This window comes from Lycorma delicatula, chromosome 12 (genome assembly GCF_047948215.1).
Source record: "Lycorma delicatula isolate Av1 chromosome 12, ASM4794821v1, whole genome shotgun sequence".
Taxonomy (NCBI): Eukaryota; Metazoa; Arthropoda; class Insecta; order Hemiptera; family Fulgoridae; genus Lycorma; species Lycorma delicatula.
The window spans coordinates 9317749-9339116 of record NC_134466.1 but is presented as its reverse complement, the minus strand read 5'-3'; the positions used below and the strand labels follow the sequence as shown (position 1 = coordinate 9339116).

The 21368-nt window shown below is 31.7% G+C and overlaps 1 protein-coding gene across 1 annotated transcript; it reads left to right on the top strand.

Moving 5' to 3' along the window:
- Window positions 1-471: 471 nt before the first annotated feature.
- LOC142333350 (uncharacterized) lies at window positions 472-20733 on the top strand. Its single transcript, XM_075380372.1, has 4 exons — window positions 472-1017; window positions 4369-4518; window positions 6665-6814; window positions 18935-20733. Exons 1-4 carry the CDS (start codon window positions 994-996, stop codon window positions 20033-20035), a joined length of 1425 nt encoding a protein of 474 aa, XP_075236487.1. The 5' UTR covers window positions 472-993; the 3' UTR covers window positions 20036-20733.
- The last annotated feature ends 635 nt before the right edge of the window (window positions 20734-21368 follow it).

Genomic DNA, 21368 nt, shown 5'->3' with positions numbered 1-21368 from the left:
TTTTACTGACGCAAATATCTACCGAGGCATTTACATCGGTGGCATCCCGACAGAGGCCTGGCTGATGACTGTGAGATGTAATCAGTTACAGGGACTAAAAACGACCTCCGGTAAAAACCCACCGGGTTGGTCTAGTGGTGAACGCGTCTTCCCAAATCAGCTGATTTGGAAGTCGAGAGTTCCAGCGTTCAAGTCCTAGTAAAGCCAGTTATTTTTACACGGATTTGAATACTAGATCGTGGATACCGGTGTTCTTTGGTAGTTGGGTTTCAATTAACCACACATCTCAGGAATAGTCGAACTGAGAATGTACAAGACTTACACTCATACATATCATCCTCTTAAGTATTATCTAAACGGTAGTTACCGTTGGCTAAACAGGAAAAGAAAGAGCTCCGGTAAAGCCCCTCAGGGCTTGTAACGGAGGTGGTGGTGGGGCGACCGGTAACGTCAAGGGGGTGGTGACTTTCTTCTACGGAGATGGTATAATGCCAGGGGATGCTTATGGCGTAAAATACAATTAAGTGTTCAATATCGAAGCATACTCAGCACTGTGGAATGAGCGGCTGGTAACTAAATTAAACCATTGTAGGCTTGCACGACTATAATCGTGATGTTAAGGAAGTTTATTTTACGAGTCAGATAACCAAAATAACGGTCATTTCGCAACGAAAGCATAAATTTACGGAAAGTTGTACAAAATTTATATAGAGATCAGTGTTCAAAATACAAAATCAGTGCACTTCTACTGTAACGGTTCAAAAAGGGGTTTATATCCCTACACTTACCTCCGCACATGCGCCGTTTCATTTTATTTAGTTCTATCACTCATTTAGTGACGCTAGTTTATGCTTCAAACTTTACCAATTCCAATAAATGGGTCCCCCTATCCAGTTACATAGAAAGTTTAGTGTTTTGTTCCATCGCAGCAGCTGACCAGTTCGTTTGTTTTACTAGGTTATGTTGCTGCTGTTTGATGATTGAAATTTTGAAATGTACTGCAAAAAAGATTTAAAGGTACGTATATAATTACTTTACTTTATGTTCATTACTGTAGTACTGAGTTGGTAAATTACATAACATTCTATTACTTGTGCATAATTTGTATCTTTATAATGTCGACATTGCCGTTTATATATCTGCAAAATTATTACATTCTAAGATGTATGTTTTAATTCATTCTAACTTCGTTAGGTTCTTATTTATACAATTTTTTACTTCAAAGTTTTAAACTAAGTAAAAAAATAAATAAATTAGTCGTAATAAAGTGAGGCTATATTTGTTAGGTTATTAAAGGAGCCGGTCTCCGTGGCGCGAGTGGTACCGTCTTAGCCTTTCAGCCGGGGGCCCCTGGTTCGAATCTCGGTCAGACGTGGCATTTTCACACACGCTACAAATCATTCGTCTCATCCTCTGAAGCAATACCTAACGGTGGTGCCGGAGGTTAAAAAAGGTTATTAAAGGAAATAATTTACTAAGCATATGGCTGCAGTGGTATTTTATTATAATACAATTGTATAAATTATTCCACTTAACAATTTTCAAAATATATTAACAAGTACTTTTGGAGCCGTTGCTTCATAATCAGGGATTTCTTCTAAGATGTTAATTCAAAATTAATAATTTGTATGTTGTACAAATTACATTTTTTTTAATTTCTTGACGACCGACTGTTATGAACGTAACAATTTTTAATTTAAATATAATTACCTATTTGAATTTTGAATTAACATCTTATAAGAAATCCCTGATGATGGAGTAACAGCTCTGAAAGTATTTGAAAACATATTTTGAAAATTTTTGGTAAGTGGAACTTTAATTTATACTATAAAAGGAAAGCCACCAGGTTGGTTTAGTGGTGAATATGTCTTCGCAAATCAGCTGATTGCGAAGTTGACAGTTCCAATGTTCAGATCCTAGTAAAGGCAGTTAGGTTTATACGGATTTGAATATTAGATCATGAATACCAGTGTTCTTTGGTGGTTGGGTTTCAATTAACCACACATCTCAGAAATGGTCGATCGAGATTGTTCAAGACTACACTTCACCTACACTCATACATATCCTCTGAAGAAGTAATACCTGACAGTGGTTCCTGGAAGCTAAACAGGAAAAAAAGGATGTTAAAGTGGTTCTAGTGGTGATTAGTCACCAAAATTTTGGTATTAAATAAAAATAATGTGATGAGATTTCAAATACAAATTGTACATTTTAAATTGATTAAAAGACCTTGTTAAAACTAAAATAGCATAGTTCTACTGTTAATTTAAAACTGTGTTTAAAAGTGTAACTCTCTATTGTTTGCACATATTAAGTAAAATTTGAAATTGGCACTTTTTAATTTTTTTTTTTTTTATGCAAGTTCTTCAGATTTCATGAGAAAATGAATAATAATGTTTATTTATGGTAGGAAAAAAAATTTTTTTAATGAAGAATAAAAATTAAAAAATTAATAAAAATAGTTTTAGGAAAAATATTTGTATTTATATTATTGTGGTTCTTTCTGAATTAAATAATTATTAAACATTAACATGTCGACTATGACATTGTTTAGTTGAATGTAAGTCCCTGTTATAATATTCATTTTATTAGGCCAATTCATAACTAAGTCAAAACTGTGGATTAATAGGTAAAAGTTATGAAAGAAAAGATTAAATAAAAAGCCATGTAGACAACTGTATTATGAGAAATAATGTAGTTATAACCAGAAGTATAAAAAATAGATCTAATTATGAAATAAAGTATCACTTTAAAAATTCCATTGATGAAAATAGTTATCATCTGACTTGCTCTTAAGTTAGTATCTATAAAATAAAGTCGTAGCTACTGTATTAGATACAGCTAATGTATTTAATGATACTTTCTAGTTTTAGTAAATAAGCATTATTACTTGTATGTAATAATTTTTTGGATTTGGCTGTAATCACTTTTTGTAATAATTTTCCCATACTCTAAGTTATTAATTTTTTATCTATATTTCATGTGATAAAGATTTAAGTTTATAAAATAACTAGTCAATTGCAGATAAAAGTGATTGGCTCTGATATGTTAACTAGAAGAGTAATGAAGGAGGTAGTTGTTAAAAGTTTTAGATAAATTAGTTTACCTGTTTAATCTATCCTTTAAAAATTGAGTTTCCATGCTTTTTAAAACAAGCTATCGTAGATCCACTTTAACGAAAGGAGATTCTAACTTGTACGTCAAGGTTACTTTCATTAGTTGACATGGGAATAAATAAAAATGAGAAAGTTACTAATCTCGCTAGATCTCCAAAAGGCTTTCAACAAGGTAGAATCCCACAAGGATTTACATTAGGCCTAATTTAATTTTTATTATAAATATAAATGACGTATATAACAGAAACCTTTTGATAATTTAGTTTAATTTTACGTTGCCACATTAGACCGCAAAGAGTTATGAGGTGGAAACAGATTGAATACAACTTGATTCAAATAAGCTGATTGCTTACTGAAAATACAATTTTTTTAAACATCGAAAACTGATTCTATGAAATTCAGTGAGAGTAGGACAATTTAGAATACCGCTGTTTGCCTGAAGAGCCCTAACTCTGCCAGTGAGATAGTTAAACTAACTTACAATGTAGATTATCTTTGAATAATATTAGACTGTCAATTAACATGGAGAAAAGGTACATTTAATTAAAGAATGAAATAAATAACAGTATAAGGAAATTTTATTTTTTAAGTTGATTATATCCATCTTATACTGTTGCATGTGATAACAGTAATTAGAAAAAAAATCTGCATTAACATTGTTGTTTTCTTTTTTCAGAGGCCTTAAGAAGAAAGAATTTTGACCATTCCCCCAGTATATATTTCCAGGATTTTAGAATTTTTTGCTCTAAAATCTGGGAAACTGGATTTGAAGATAAATATGGATAAAAAGAACCTTTGATTGACCAAAACAGTACAACTTATTTATTGATTTATTCAAACTTATTTTATTATTGACATTTATTTAGATGTACAGTTAAAGAAAAAAAAATTATACTATAAATTCTTTGTAGAGGAACCAGAATTTTCTAAAATTTCTAGAACATGTATGAATAAACAGAGCTTACCTTCTCTTTTCATTTTTTGTTTTATTTTTAAAACCTATTTTTTTATTTTTAAGTTGGCTGATTGTAATCTTCAACATTATCCAGAAGAGATACATAATTTCCAAACATATTCATATATTCTACAGTTATGGTTTTTATTTTTTTTAAATATTTGATTTAAATTATTATATAATTAACATTTTTTAGCTTATAATTATTATTATACTTAGTCTATACTGATAACATATATTACTATCGTTTTTGTATTCAACTGGAAGTAAAGATTATTATTTCATATTTTGTTGCAGAGTATGGATGCATCAACTGGCAATTTATTTTTGGATGAAGATCCATTATCCATCGCTATTAAAAAAGAAATCAAGCATGAAACAGAGCAAACAGAATATGTGTTTGTACCTGTTGCCATGACAGATAATGAACTGATAATATCTAAAGAAGTATGTTTTTCTGCTTTAACTTGGTTTAAGTTAAATTTGTTAAGTTGTTCAGTTCTCTAAAAGTTTGTATGAGGATCTTGTAAACTTTCTAAAAGAAGGGTATATTTTTACACCTTTCACAATGGCTTCTGTGTGGTTGTCAAAATATATGCGGTGTGGCATTACCAGAAGCAGCATAATAAATGTTGTTAGTGTTTTGTTAATTACGTGCTTCTCCTGGCACCTCTTTCTCCTGGCCCACTGACACACCTAAACAGTTGTCGTTCTGTGGGAAGAGTTACCGGACCCAGGTTAGGAGTGCATGGGAACGAAAGGGCTCGGTCGATCGTTCTCACGCTCAACTGGGGTTTGGTTCTGCAGGTAAAGAAGATAGGAGTATAAATATTGTAGGGAGGACCAGTTGAAATCAGTTCTGCAAAATCAGTCTAAGCAAGACGTCATGATGTGAGTGTGTGAGTATTCTGCGAGAAAGACATGTGTACATGTTTGATGTGATTAAGGGGACATCACAAGTAATTCCAATATATGAAAACAAGAAGTGGTTCGGTGTATTACTGAGACTATAAGTGAATCAGATAATGTACTAAATTTCATTCATAAATTGTTAGGGTAGTTTTATTTGTGAACATCAAAGGTGTTTGTACTGAAAGAACTTTATACTTGTCTTGTCAATTGTACTATTGTTGTTAATACAAGACTAGTGGTTAAAAGTGTTAAGACTAGCGGTCATGCTCTTGTATTTTGTCAATAGGACAGAATTCTGGTTTTCATTATTTGTCTACCTGTGAATAAATCTTGACAATTACTTTAAATTCTGTTTTGTATGTAATCACTGTTTATTATTGACATTTATTATTATTGTGGTTGTGATTACTACTTTTATTATTTGTTTTATTATTGCTGTTTACTATTATTATTATTGATTTGCCTTGTTTTACTTATGCTCTTAAGCCAATAAATTGTAATTATATAAAAATTTTTAATTGTTCATCTCTCAATGTCCCCATCGAGCAGTGAACACATGACAATATGTTGAATAAGGCCTGATATTGGCGTACACGAGGTTGCAACTTACAAGTTTTCACAAGACATTTTATTATTATATCAGATTTAATGAACATGGATAGAATGTGTATGGTCAGGTTAATACAGTGCCTTTTATACGGGTTTGAATAGTAGATTGTGTATACTGGTGTTAGGTTTCAATTAACTACACATCTCAGGAATGGTTGACCTGAGACTGTGCAAGACTACACTTTATTTACATCCATAAATATCATCCTCAATCATCTTCTAAGTAATACCTTACAGTGGATCTGGGGGCTAAACAGAAAACGATGAGGTTAGTACACCCCTTTTGACTTATGGACTTAATTTTTCATTGAAGACTATTTCCTTTATTTTTTTCTATTTAGCCTTCGGAACCACCATAAGGTATAAATTCAGGGGATGAATGAGGATGATATGTATGAGTGTAAATGAAGTGGTCTTGTACTGTCTCAGATCGACCATCCCCTGAGGTGTATGGTTAAATAAAATAAACCACCAAAGAACACCGATATCCACGATCTAGTATTTAAATCCAAATAAAAGTAGCTGCCTTTTACAATTTGCTTCTTACTGTTTGACTAGTGCTTTTCATCTAGAAATAATTTGATTCTTTAAGTTTAGTTTTCTTTCTATCTTACACCTATTTATTGCTTTAGTGATACTTACATAATTAAATAATCCTTGCTTATTTATAGCATTTATTTATAGCCTTGTTTATCTAACTATTCTTTTGCCAAAAATGTATCTTGTTAGATAATAAACAACAATGACCTTCACCTTCACTCTTGTAGCCTGCATTTTGTTTGTAGATTTAAAGATTCAGTTGTTTATCTGTTATCTAGAAAACTGTTGTTTTTTTGTATTTGTTATAAACATCGATTATTTTTAAAGTAAGAGTCATTTGCCCACATAATGGACTCACATTGATGCTTTAGAATACGCTTTGATCCAGAACAGTTTTAAATTGTCTGTAACATAGTTAGCTCCCACCTCTTGACTTCACCAGAATGTCTATTTTCAGTAACATTTCATTAACCATGCTAATTGTAAGTCCCACCTTTATAATGAACTATTACTACTTTATGTTTTCTTGCAGAATATGGATGGATCACCTGGAAATTCATTTTTGGATGAAGATCCATTATCCTTAACTATTAAAAAAGAAATTAAGCGTGAAACAGAGCAACCAGAATATTGTTTTGTACCTGATTCCATGACAAATTATGAACTGACAACATTTAAACAAGTAAGCCATTTTCTATTTTGATTTTGTTTAAGTTTAAGAAAGAATTCTCAATTTTTTTATTCATCTAGGTATTTTCATTTACTGTTTACTAGCCAACCTTATATTTAGCATTCATGTTTAACTAGGCTTACCATATTTTTTTGGTTCCAACCCAGGACATATTTTTGAAATTACTTAAAAGTCATAACAGTTTACTGAAACATTAAACTTTATTTGTTTAGCTGTATTTTTCACTAGACATAAATTTTTTCAGAAATGGTTTGTTTGTTTTAATTACATCTTAAAATTCAGTACAAGAAAATTCTGAATTAATTTTAACATTTAGCAGATGTTTAACAGTAGAAACTGAAAGTCTACCCCTTTCTGCAGACCAAATGTTCCCCGTAATTGAAAAAACTCCCAACTGGAGCAGATGTCCCAGGGAAAGACACTGGAAACTCAACCATTTTAGAAATATTGCAACATGAAATATCAGTCTTTTCAAACACCTTAAAAATTGCTTTCCATTTTTCTTTAATAGTATCTGGTACTTTTTCAGAACTTGAACCACAAGTTCTGAATTATCTGGTTCAACAATGTACGTTTATCAGTATTTATGGAATCTTTTATAATTTCATTAACAACTTGTGCACTTTCTTCTAAATCAGACCAGGCAATTTCAGTTCATAAATTTATCCACCGAAACTTACTAACTTTATCAAAACTGATTTTCCACGACTCAAACTATTGGATACTAGAATTATAAAAATTGTCTATGTTTGAGAAGAATTTTTGTTCCTGAACATTATTATTTTCTTTTAGAGTGATTTCTTCAATTCTTTCGGAGAAGATGGTATAAATTTGTGGGTTTTTCTTTCTTGAAGATGATAAATTATTCAGAATATGTCTGAATGATTCTATTGCTGTGATAGAATTAGCTACCGATTTCATAACTACATTATTAAATAACTGTAGAGAACCATACAAAAATTTCAAAAACAGTTTACTTTCTAGATTTCAAAAAAATCAAATAATAATTTTGGGCATTTGTCGCAAGATAACAAGTATGATTTTAGGCCATAAAAAAAAACAACCCACTGGATTGGTCTAGTGGTGAATGCGTCCATGCAAATCAGCTGATTTTGAGAGTTCTAAGGTTCAAATCCTAATAAAGGCAGTTTACTTTTATACGGATTTGAATACTAGATTGTGGATATCGGTGTTCTTTGGTGGTTGGGTTTCAGTTAATTACACATCTCAGTAATGGTGGACCTGAGACTGTACAAGACTACACTTCATTTACACTCACATATATCATCCTCATTCATCCTCTGAAGTAATACCTACGGTGGTTCCGGAGGCTAAAACAGAAAAAAGAAAAGAAAAAAGGCCATCAAAAATGGAAAGAATTCTTTCTATTGCAGGTAACGAAACTGAGGAACCTTGTGCTGCTATGAGATAATACTTTTTTGTAATCTGTTTCCACAAATTCACAGAACTTTAAGTTTTGTTACTCTTACTGTATATATGTGAAAATATTTATAAATTTTTATAACAATAACTTCTATCTCCAGCGATAGAGAATCAAATACTTTTTGTACTGCATTGTGTAGAATGTGGTGTGACCAACCAATTCCTAAAATAGGTCTATCTAAATTACTTTCAACTTTTCTGAATACATTTTCATTCCCTTTTCTCTTCACACCACCAAAATTACTGTTAGTGTTATCAGCAGTATAACAAACTTTCTAAACTTTCTATTTTTTCACACACTGCAAAAGATACAGAGTCAACATTTGAGTAGTTTCACCTGACACTTCATCGAAATTTAAAAGTTTAACTTGTATTCCCTCCTCTAGACTGAAATATCTTACAACAATTGGAACAAGTTTTACTTCGCTTCTGTTTCAGCTATCCATCGTTACTGTTACATAATTAATGTTTTGTAAAGAATACAACACATCAAATATAAATGGCAAAATAATGTTAATTGTAATTGCTTCGGTTTTGGTTTTAGCAGATGAAACGTTTGGTTCGTATAACTTTTTAACCAGTTTAGATGTGCAGTCTGATGTTTTGAAACAGAGTTCGTGTCTAGCAGTGTGGTATGAAAATGTAGCTTCTTTAGCAACACACTCCAGATCACTGTTATTGTTATTCCTATCTTTGGCTTTAAAAAAAATCTGTTACGTTTGCTGAAGTAATAACATTAATAGCACTCCTATTTTTAGCTGTTTTCATGTGGCTTTCAGTATCACAGTTTCCTTTATGTGCAACAGAAAATTCTCCAGTACATAGTGTGCAGTAAACATTCTCTGTTACTGTCATTACACAATTTCAAAAATTTGTATTCCTGTTGCAGGTTAACATTAAATACACATTTTTTTTTGTCCATTGCTAAACGATGAGACAAAAATGAATAGAGGTAAAATAATAAAACATGTAGACGAGTTACTTCACACACGAAAACAACATAAACACATTGGCCCTGTTGTGTTGCCAAAAGTAAAAAGGTGTGGTGAGACTGGTAGCCACACCTCTGTCAAAATTGACATCAGTGCTTGCTCCAAGGTTGGCTGAGAGATGCACGACCGTAAAAGAATGTTAAAAAACGTGATGTTGAACAATAGGTCTAAAATTAAAAAAGGTCTCACTAGTCATAAAATTCTCAAACCCCAGACATTTTTGCAACCCTGGACATTACCCCGGACAGCACTAAAAAGCCAGAACTGTCTAGGCTGATCCCGAATGTATGGTAAACCTATGTTTAATACTAGATATTGGATTAAAAAGTGTAAAAAAGTGATTTTAAAAGAGTATGTGAAGGTAATTAATTAGCTTTTATGGAACAGTGGCCCTACTCTTTTTTTCTTGTACATAAGTCCTTCCTGTTGAAGATTAACAATTTTTTCAACAATATGTAACAAAGAAAATGCAGTGAGCTGATACCTCATCCTATACACAAAGCTGGCTAATAATACATTTTTCATTATAAACCCATATTTAACATTGTTTATAAAGGTTGTATTAAAACAATACAAAGCTATACTTCCTTTTAGAAGCTTTATCCTAGTTTTGGATAATCCCCCTTCTAGTTCTCTCCATTTTTGTTTTCAGACTAGATTGTTGTGTTTATGTATTCCTCTGTCACCATTTTGTTTTACCTAATAATTTAGATGGTGCTCAGGGACACATTTTTCTATTAATCTATTATTTTTAGTGCCTGCAATATTCCTGTGTTCAAGCACTATCAAAAGTGATTATTTTGAAAGGTGCCAGTTGAACACTATTCACAGCCTTCTTTCACCACCTGAGTTGCTACTTCTGATTTTATTAATTGTGTAAAACGATCTTTAGGATCAAGGTGGCAAGGTGACTGGATGGCTACTGTACATAATAAACTCCGACAGATTAAAGATTGCTGTGTTGCACTATTATTATGGAAGTACTCATATTGACAAGTTATTTCTGTGAAAATTAATTTATTTTATGACCGTAGAAAAATTTCAGGCCTTGGGTCTGCATAGCTTTACAATAAATGGACACAGACCATCTTAAACTTGAGGCTTTTTTCTTCCTGTCAGTGAGAATACTTTATGGACTTTCTCCTCTTTAATTCTTGTATGAAAGTTAATAGATGGAATGGTACATTAACAGCATCCAGAGAAGCAGAAAATTCAATTGAAGGAAATTGTGTTATACAGTTAACTGTTAAACACAGATAGGCCAGGTGGTGAATACAATCTAGTGATTTTAGTTTTTTAATTGACCTGGCTCTACATTGTAGAATTATTTTTTATTTGCAGAAAATGCCTTGTTAAATTTATTTTTTCTATGGTCTAACTGAAATCTCTAATTAATTATTAGTAATTAATTCAATTAAAATCCCTATATAAGTATTCACTTACATTTGTTCATTTTTAATGTAGAATGTACATAAAATTTTGTGCAATATAAGAAGCCTGTGTTTTATAAGTATCCTCTAACCAGTATAATAAAAAAATTAAGCAACTTTCACAATGGCTTCTATGTAGCAGACAAAATATATGTGTGGCATTACTAGAAGTAGTGTAATAAATTTTGATGTGATCCTGAAATTTTCATCCTAAAAATCTGTATGTTTATTAAGGCTTGGTAATGGTATATGAGATGCTGCAACTTACAAGTTTTCACAAGACACATTATATCACATTGAATGAACATGAAAAGAAGCTTGTCAATGAAACTGGTAAGCTGAGTGGTACGCTTGTATTAGAATCATAGTTATATCATTGATATGTTAGGCTATATTATCCCAAACACTTGATATTACCCTGGCTTGCTTGGTGTTTGGTTTATAACTAGGGTCAGGTTAGTACTACCCTTTAGACTAATGGACGTCTAATTTTTCATTGAAGACTACGTAATTTTGTGTAAACGGCATCTTACTTTTTGACTGTTGCTTCTCATCTGGAAATATTTTGATTCTATAAGCTTGCTTGACTTATATTTTCCTTATATTTTATATTTATTGATCGGTGTAGTGATACCTACACAATGAAATAATCCTTGTTTATTTAAAGCATCTTAAGTCTTTCTAACTATTCTTTTGTGAAAAATCTATGTTGTTTTGATAGTGAACAACAATGAACTTCACTCTTGTTGACTGCATTTTTTTTTTGTAGATTTAAAAATTCAGTGGTCTTTCTATTATGCCATAAAGCTTGTTTACTTGTGGTATTTGTTATAAACATAGATTAATTTTAAAGCAAGTCATTTGCACGTAAAAAACTCAAGTTAATGGTTTGGAATACACCCTGATCCAGAACTTGTCTTAAATTGTCTGTAACATTTTAGTTAGCTACAAGTTCTTAACTTCATCAGATGTTATTTTTCAGTAACATTTCATTAACCACGTTTATTTATGTCCCACCTTAATAATAAACTATTATTGTTACTTTGTATTTTATTACGGAGTAAAGATGCACTAATTTGTAATTCAGTTTTGGATGAAGATTCATTATCCTCCAGTATTATAGAAAAAAGCAAGAATGAAAGAAAGCAAACAGTTGTTTGTACCTGTAGCCACAACAGATGATAAACTGACAATATCTAAATGAGTAAACTATTTTCTATTTTGACTTGGCTTAAAGTAAAAATGTAAAATGTTGTAAGAATTCAGAATTTTTCTATTCCTATAGATGTTTTCATTTACTATTAAATGCCTACCTGTGTTTAGCATTCTTGTTGAACAGTAGATATTTTGATTAAAAGTTTAAAACAAGTTTGATAAAACAGTATGTGAAGGATTTTAGCTCACTGACACGAGTCACAATTCACTTCTAAAAATCTACAGCTTTTTAAAAAAAAAGAATAAACATTCCACGACAGGTTTCATAAAAGGTTTCGTGTTGCCTTCCTACTGAAATGTAGCCGATCGAGTCTTGCAAGTGAACTTATAATTTGTTAATAGAAACCAGCTTTATAATGAACATTGTCATCCTCAGAGAAAACTACTTTGATTATTCTCTTATGGTGCTGTATATATGTCACAGTTGTAACAAATTGTTTATTTATCTTACAACAGACGATTAATGCTGTTGAAACATCCATAAAACACAGAAATGAATAAATGTAAGAAATATTATACTTCTTCATTCCATTCCTATTTGTTTTTGATAAGAGCCATGAGTTTACTTTTCCATGATCTGTACTTTATGTATAATTTTGACTGTGGTATATATCAGGTTTCTATGGGTTCCTAGGGATTTTTAATTTTTACTTTTATGTTGCTTCTGTGAGGTTCTTCATTACTTCCTACGTCTGAATCGTTCATATATAATTTAATATGAATAAAATAATGATTTATGCAGTATGTTGTTGCATAAATTATTTTGCTACCTCTATTTCTCTGGGGTTTTTCAGAACTCATTGGTTTGAATAATTTTTTGGTGTATATTAAATTGTTATGCAATAATTACATTATAATTATTGTAAAATGATTTTTTTTTTTTTTTGTCTTCAGTCATTTGACTGGTTTGATGCAGCTCTCCAAGATTCCCTATCTAGTGCTAGTCGTTTCATTTCAGTATACCCTCTACATCCTACATCCCCAACAATTTGTTTTACATACTCCAAACGTGGCCTGCCTACACAATTTTTCCCTTCTACCTGTCCTTCCAATATTAAAGCGACTATTCCAGGATGCCTTAGTATGTGGCCTATAAGTCTGTTACTTCTTTTAACTATATTTTTCCAAATGCTTCTTTCTTCATCTATTTGCCGCAATACCTCTTCATTTGTCACTTTATCCACCCATCTGATTTTTAACATTCTCCTATAGCACCACATTTCAAAAGCTTCTAATCTTTTCTTCTCAGATATTCCGATTGTCCAAGTTTCACTTCCATATAAAGCGACACTCCAAACATACACTTTCAAAAATCTTTTCCTGACATTTAAATTAATTTTTGATGTAAACAAATTATATTTCTTACTGAAGGCTCGTTTAGCTTGTGCTATTCGGCATTTTATATCGCTCCTGCTTCGTCCATCTTTAGTAATTTTACTTCCCAAATAACAAAATTCTTCTACCTCCATAATCTTTTCTCCTCCTATTTTCACATTAAGTGGTCCATCTTTGTTATTTCTACTACATTTCATTACTTTTGTTTTGTTCTTGTTTATTTTCATGCGATAGTTCTTGCGTAGGACTTCATCTATGCCGTTCATTGTTTCTTCTAAATCCTTTTTACTCTCGGCTAGAATTACTATATCATCAGCAAATCGTAGCATCTTTATCTTTGCACCTTGTACTGTTACTCCGAATCTAAATTGTTCTTTCACATCATTAACTGCTAGTTCCATGTAAAGATTAAAAAGTAACGGAGATAGGGGACATCCTTGTCGGACTCCCTTTCTTACTAGGGCTTCTTTCTTATGTTCTTCAATTGTTATTGTTGCTGTTTGGTTCCTGTACATGTTAGCAATTGTTCTTCTATCTCTGTATTTGAACCCTAATTTTTTTAAAACGCTGAACATTATATTCCAATCTACGTTATCGAAAGCCTTTTCTAGGTCTATAAACGCAAAGTATGTTGGTTTGTTTTTCTGTAATCTTCCTTCTACTATTAATCTGAGGCCTAAAATTGCTTCCCTTGTCCCTATACTTTTTCTGAAACCAAATTGGTCTTCTCCTAACACTTCTTCCACTCTCCTCTCAATTCTTCTGTATAAAATTCTAGTTAAGATTTTTGATGCATGACTAGTTAAACTAATTGTTCTATATTCTTCACATTTATCTGCCCCTGCTTTCTTTGGTATCATAACTATAACACTTTTTTTGAAGTCTGATGGAAATTCCCCTTTTTCATAAATATTACACACCAGTTTGTATAATCTATCAATCGCTTCCTCACCTGCACTGCGCAGTAATTCTACAGGTATTCCGTCTATTCCAGGAGCCTTTCTGCCATTTAAATCTTTTAATGCTCTCTTAAATTCAGATCTCAGTATTGTTTCTCCCATTTCATCCTCCTCAACTTCCTCTTCTTCCTCTATAACACCATTTTCTAATTCATTTCCTCCGTATAACTCTTCAATTCCACCCATCTATCGACTTTACATTTCGTATTACATATTTGTGTACCATCTTTGCTTAACACATTATTAGATTTTAATTTATGTACCCCAAAATTTTCCTTAACTTTCCTGTATGCTCCGTCTATTTTACCAATGTTCATTTCTCTTTCCACTTCTGAACAGTTTTCTTTAATCCACTCTTCTTTCGCCAGTTTGCACTTCCTGTTTATAGCATTTCTTAATTGCCGATAGTTCCTTTTACTTTCTTCATCATTAGCATTCTTATATTTTCTACGTTCATTCATCAGCTGCAATATATCGTCTGAAACCCAAGGTTTTCTACCGGTTCTCTTTGTTCCGCCTAAGTTCGCTTCTGCTGATTTAAGAATTTCCTTTTTAACATTCTCTCATTCTTCTTCTACATTTTCTACCTTATCTTTTTTACTCAGACCTCTTGCGATTTCCTCCTCAAAAATCTTCTTTACCTCCTCTTCCTCAAGCTTCTCTAAATTCCACCGATTCATCTGACAACTTTTCTTCAGGTTTTTAAACCCCAATCTACATTTCATTATCACCAAATTATGGTCGCTATCAATGTCTGCTCCAGGGTAAGTTTTGCAGTCAATGAGTTGATTTCTAAATCTTTGCTTAACCATGATATAATCTATCTGATACCTTGCAGTATCGCCTGGCTTTTTCCAAGTGTATATTCTTCTATTATGATTTTTAAATTGGGTGTTGGCAATTACTAAATTATACTTCGTGCAAAACTCTATAAGTCGGTCCCCTCTTTCATTCCTTTTGCCCAGCCCGTATTCACCCACTATATTTTCTTCCTTGCCTTTTCCAATGCTTGCATTCCAATCTCCAACTATTATTAAATTTTCATCTCCTTTTACGTGTTTAATTGCTTCATCAATCTCTTCGTATACACACTCTGCCTCATCATCATCATGGGCGCTTGTAGGCATATAAACGTTAACAATCGTTGTCGGTTTAGGTTTTGATTTTATCCTTATTACAATGATTCTATCGCTATGCGTTTTGAAATACTCCACTCTCCTCCCTATCTTCTTGTTCATCACGAAACCTACTCCTGCCTGCCCATTATTTGACGCTGAATTAATTACTCTAAAATCACCTGACCTAAATTCGCCTTCCTCTTCCCACCGAATCTCACTAATTCCTACTATATCCACATTCACCCTATCCATTTCCCTTTTTAAATTTTCTAGCCTACCAACCTTCTTTAAGCTTCTAACATTCCACGCTCCGACTCGTAGAATGTTATTTTTTAATTTTCTGGTGACCCCTTCCTTAGTAGTCCCCACCCGGAGATCCGAACGGGGGACTATTTTACCTCCGGAATATTTTACCAAAGAAGGCGCCTCCATTATTGCTATGTGAAAATGCAGAGAGCCACATTTTCTTGGAAAAAAAGCAGCTGTAGTTTTCCATTGCTTTCAGCTGCGCAGTACTCAGAGGACTGAGTGATGTTGATACGGCCGTTTAAGTCATTGTGACTCACGCCCCTAACAACTACTGAAAGAGCTGCTGCCCTCTTTCAGGAATCATTCCTTAGTCTGGCTCTCAACAGATACCTCTCCGATATGGTTGCACCTTCGGTCCAGCTACTCTGTATCCCTGAACACTCAAGCCCCCTCACCAACGGCAAGGTCTCATGATTCATAGAGGAGGGTAAAATGATTATGCTATAGTAATTTAATTATTGCCTAATATAAATCTGAAAAAGACCGGAATATGTTGAAATTTATACATTAGCATTGGTAACCGTGAAGAGTTTAGTACTTCTGCTGGTAATGTAGAACCGACTGTCATAGAACCAGAGCTGAAAGGAGAAACACTGAAAAGACAGACTCACTTGTAAACCACCGACTGGTTTTACAAACACCTTCTAAATGTCAAAAAAAAACCTTATGAAATTTGATGGTTTATCTTCCAATCCAGAAAAGCTTATTGCACATTTATTGCACCTTTCACTCTTGACGACATGAAAAATGCGCATCTAAATTTAATACAGAAATGTAATTCAGTACTAGAATCAACACTAAGCAGACCTGAAGAGTGGAAAGCTGTTAAGGGCAACATTAAAGTATACTGAAACTAGATGCTATGTATTATGATGTTCAAGAAGGAGAGAAAAATAGTAGAATGATAATTCTGCAATTCCTACATGATGTCAATATCTTTTTAGCAAAACAAAACTTGCCTTTTTTTTTTTTTTTGCATAGAGAGCATCAGTTTCCTCAAAACGAGGGAAACGTCTTTGAATTTCCTTTCACAGAGAATTTAATACATGTTTAAGTGATAGTTTACATTAAATTTATGCTTAAATTGTTTGCAGACCGTAAGCATGTTCTGTGTGCACATATCCTGATAAATGGAACCGTGATTCATCTATATAGAAAACATTAGCCCAAAATATAATCATGCTTCTCTAATAGAAACTGTTGAAAGCATTCACAAATTGAATTCACTTTCCACAGTCTGTAGCTTTAACTTTTGAACCGCTTTCTATTTTAATGGGATGAGACTGAGCTTCTTACAAATTGGCTTCTTGCAGTTGTTTTATCTGTTAAAGTAAATTTTTTTGGATTTGCTCAGTTTTTTCTTCATCAATTAATGATGGTCTACCACTTCACTTGAATTCCATCTCCCTGACATCTTCGATTAGTGCCTTACGCTATATTGATTAGGAACTGGTGTACCTAGAAATCTAATCTAATAGAATACTAGTCTTTCACTGTCTGTGTTTACTCTTCATGCTTATGAAAGATGTATTAAATCAGAGATATTTGCTGTTAAAGTACACGCCATACTGAATGCACAAAGAAAGATGCATGCAGGCTCAATCATTCAAAGACGATGAACACACATTGACAACAAAGAATTGCATCTTTTGTTGAGACACATGTCTCAACATCCTGTTGAACATGGCAGCTAACTAGTGCTTGTGTTTTAGAATTGTACATTTTCATCAAATTAGATGGTAACAATGAATTTTTATTGACAGAATGAGATATTGCTGAGTATTTTGTCTACAAAGATGCTAATCGAGTTATTCAAAATAATATGTCATCACAATAGTTGTGAAAAAAATGTCTGTGGCTTTGTGCAAGAAGGTGAGAAAAATTCTCTCTCCTTTTACATTTTATTATGAAACACAAATCTTCAATTCAGAGATTGGTTTGCTCTGTTAACCAATTTTAGAGTTCTCGAACAATAGAATTTACAGAATTTGTTTATGTTAGATGTTTTCATCATTACTAAATTTGGTAAATCAACCAAATTTGGTTAATATTCATCGGTGAAGAATGAAAAAGTAACTTCATAATGAATTAATTTTTTTCTAAAAGATTTTTATCAAATTTCGTTATCAGGTGTAATTTCGTTATAAGCTAAGATGCTGTTGTACTGTATTATCACATTGGCCAATATTACGCAGAAGTTTATTTCACCACCTTGACACAATGTTAATGCTACAACAAATCAATAACTTACATGAAATGATACTAGGTTGATACCAGCATTGTCTATTGTTAATGTTGCAGCGTTTTGCAGTAAATTAATTTTTTATGTTTGAAAAGATCTAAATTTTCTCAGCCACACTATTCTGTTAATATCAGAAAACAGTTAAAAATTATTTAAATAAAAAACTCATTATAAAAGTTAACTTTTTTGACTCGTACTGATTTTACTAAATACACCAGAATTATCATCAGCAGCACACTTTTCTATATGTTTACAGGATTAAATTATATACTAGGACCAAAATGTGTCAAACAAAAAAATAGTTATCAGTAAATTATTCTTTGGCAAGTAATAAATTGCATTACAAACTTAAGGTTTGAATCTGGATGTATGTGATTTAGAAACAGGATAAAATCTCTCAAGAAATGTGTTGCTCACTCCTGTAGATAAATGAAACCATTCTCATTTTTGTGTGTCAGATTGGATTAAATTTAAAAGAAATTAAAATTTTTCATTAGAATTTTCATAGACATGTATATACTTTTGGATCTTCACTATACATATCCAGTATTAAACCTGTTTTCTTATTTTTCATTTCACTTGATTTTTCCTGTGGATTAAAATCTAATAATAATATTTATTAACTGATTTTAGTACCCTCTCTGTGTTTGGTCTAATAAGAAAAATGTAGTGACCATATCAAGGATGTTTGAAAAATTTCTATACCTAATGCCAGATTTCTGTTTTCAGGTAATATGAACAGAATTAAACTACAATAAGTTTTTTTATTCTTTTAATTTTTTTATTGACCATGCATAAAATTATCTGTTGTCAGATCAGTTTTAATTTCCATACTGTCACACATAGTTTAGGGATGCGTTTCATTTTGTTCGTCATTTTTTATCTGCTTATACTCCTAAAATTTTTGTTTTTGCTACTTACAACATATTGTGCTTGCTATTACTTAATATTTACAATGTGGCCTAGATTCAAATTTTTGCTGTTTATGTTCTTATTTTCATGTTTAAAATAGAGTATAAGCTCTCAATTTGTACTTAACATAACACAGGTATATTGATTGTTTTGTAGGATCTTGATGAAGAAGATATCGATGTGGAGTCTTTCACTCAGAGATCTACTTTAGAGTCACAGTCATATAGTCATGTTGTTAAAAGGAACTTTACATGCAATTTTTGTCAAATATCTTTTAGTAAAAAATCTGATTTAGATACTCACCGCCCTATTCACAGTGGCGAGAAGAAATACACATGCAGTTTTTGTCAAAAATCTTTTAGTCAGAGCAGTAATTTAAAAACACATCTATCTATTCATACTGGTGAAAAAAAATTCACATGTAATTTTTGTCAAAAATCTTTCAGATGGAGAAGTAGTTTAAAGAATCACCTCCCTATTCACACTGGTGAAAAAAAATTTGCTTGTAATTTTTGTAAAAAAACATTTAGTCAAAGGAGTAATTTAAAAACACATCTCGTTATTCATACTGGTGAGAAGAAATTCATTTGTAATTTTTGTAAAAAAACTTTTAGTCTAAGGAATAATTTAAAAACACATCTATGTATTCATGTTGGTGAGAAGAAATTCTTATGTAATTTTTGTCAAAAAACCTTTACACAAAGCATTCATTTAAAAACACATCTCTCCAATCATACTGGTGGCAAAACATTCACTTGTAATTTTTGTAAAAAAACCTTTCATCAATTGTCTCATTTGGAAAGGCATCTCTCTGTTCATACTGGTGAGAAGAAATTCATTTGTAATTTTTGTAATAAAACATTTAGTCAAAGGAGTAATTTAAAAACACATCTCTCTGTTCATACTGGTGAGAAGAAATTCGTTTGTAATTTTTGTGAAAAAACCTTTAGTCAAAGTAGTAATTTAAAAACACACCTCATTGTTCATACTGGTGAGAAGAAATTCGTTTGTAGTTTTTGTAAAAAAACATTTAGTCAAAGGAGTAATTTAAAAACACATATCTCTATTCATGTTCGTGAGAAGAAATTCACATGTAATTTTTGTCAAAAAACCTTTAGACAAAGCATTCATTTAAAAACACATCTCTCTATTCATACTGGTGAGAAAAACTTCACTTGTAATTTTTGTCAAAAAATCTTTACCCAAAAGTCAACTTTAAAACGTCATCTGTCTATTCATAATGGAAAGATGATGTAGACAGAATAATCAATTAGTGATTTAAACATTTTAATTAATTTAATTCACTTCATTTCAATCTTTGTTAATTACTTTTTGAAGAATTGTGCTCACCCATATTAATATCGAAGGAAGTGTTTGGAAAATATTTATAATGCTAGATTTCTTTTTTCAGTGATTTGTTTTGTGGAAATGTAAATAAGTAATTTTTTTATTGTATTTTGTATATATTTTGTATTGTTTTCTATGACCTCTAGTTATAAAAGATCTCACAAAAGTCTGTTATATTTAAATAGATACGTATATATATATATATATATATATACACACACACACATTAAATTTTCCCACTTGAAGTTGTTGAGAGATCAGTTGATGCTTTGGGCTGGTTGGTGTAAATTTTGCTTGGTAAACAATAGAATTTGAATTTTAACAGTAGTAATCAACATATAGAGCTCCTACTTTACTTCACTAAATGTTTGGGAAAGTTCCATTTTGTAAAGTTGTTTTGAAAAAGTATTAGGCTGCAGTTATTTTCATCACCTGTAATATAATTATAGGCGATAGTAAACAGGAAGTGAGGTCAAAGAAGTTTCCAAGTGTCATGTTTTGTTAACAAACAAATTTTCCTGTTGAAGATGTTTAATAAACTTTGTGTTGCAAGTATAAGTAGGCTTATAAAAAGTATAAACATAAAAAAAATTTAGATAAATATTTATGCGAAGAGAAAAGTTACTTGCAGTAGAAACTTTATCTGAACAATTATCATAGAAAATTGCTTTTGATTATGTTATTAATGTAATTAAATAATTAATTTAACATAATTAAATAAAATTATTAAAAAGCATGATGTTATACTTTACTGTTTAGGATCATTGATATTTAATGTGGTCGTTTTCTTTTTCCTGTTTAGCCTCTGGTAATTACCTTTCAGATAATACTACAGAGGATGATATGTATGAGTGTAAATGAAGTGTAGTCTTGTACAGTCTCAGTTCGACCATTCTTGAGATGTGTGGTTAATTGAAACCCAATCCCCAAAGAACACCGGTATCCACGATCTAGTATTCAAATCCGTGTAAAAATAACTGCATTTACTAGGACTTGAATGCTGGAACTCTCGATTTCCAAATCAGCAGATTTGGGAAGACACGTTCACCACTAGACCAACCCGGTGGGTTATTTATTTAATGTGGTCTGTTTTATTAAATCTCCACTCCCTCCAAATCATAGTCACCGACTGTTATGCATTATTAATGGCCAATCATACATAATTTCGACACACATGTAAGTCATTATATGAATAGCTTGTTTTTATTAATTAATTATAACTTTTACTACTATGATGTAGATG

Excerpts from the sequence above, each read along its gene's own strand:
- LOC142333350 (XM_075380372.1), top strand. The coding sequence starts at position 994 with ATGTACTGCAAAAAAGATTTAAAG. Across the intron at positions 1,018-4,368 it reads ACTGCAAAAAAGATTTAAAG|AGTATGGATGCATCAACTGG; the intron begins GTACGTATATAA and ends ATTTTGTTGCAG. Across the intron at positions 4,519-6,664 it reads AACTGATAATATCTAAAGAA|AATATGGATGGATCACCTGG; the intron begins GTATGTTTTTCT and ends GTTTTCTTGCAG.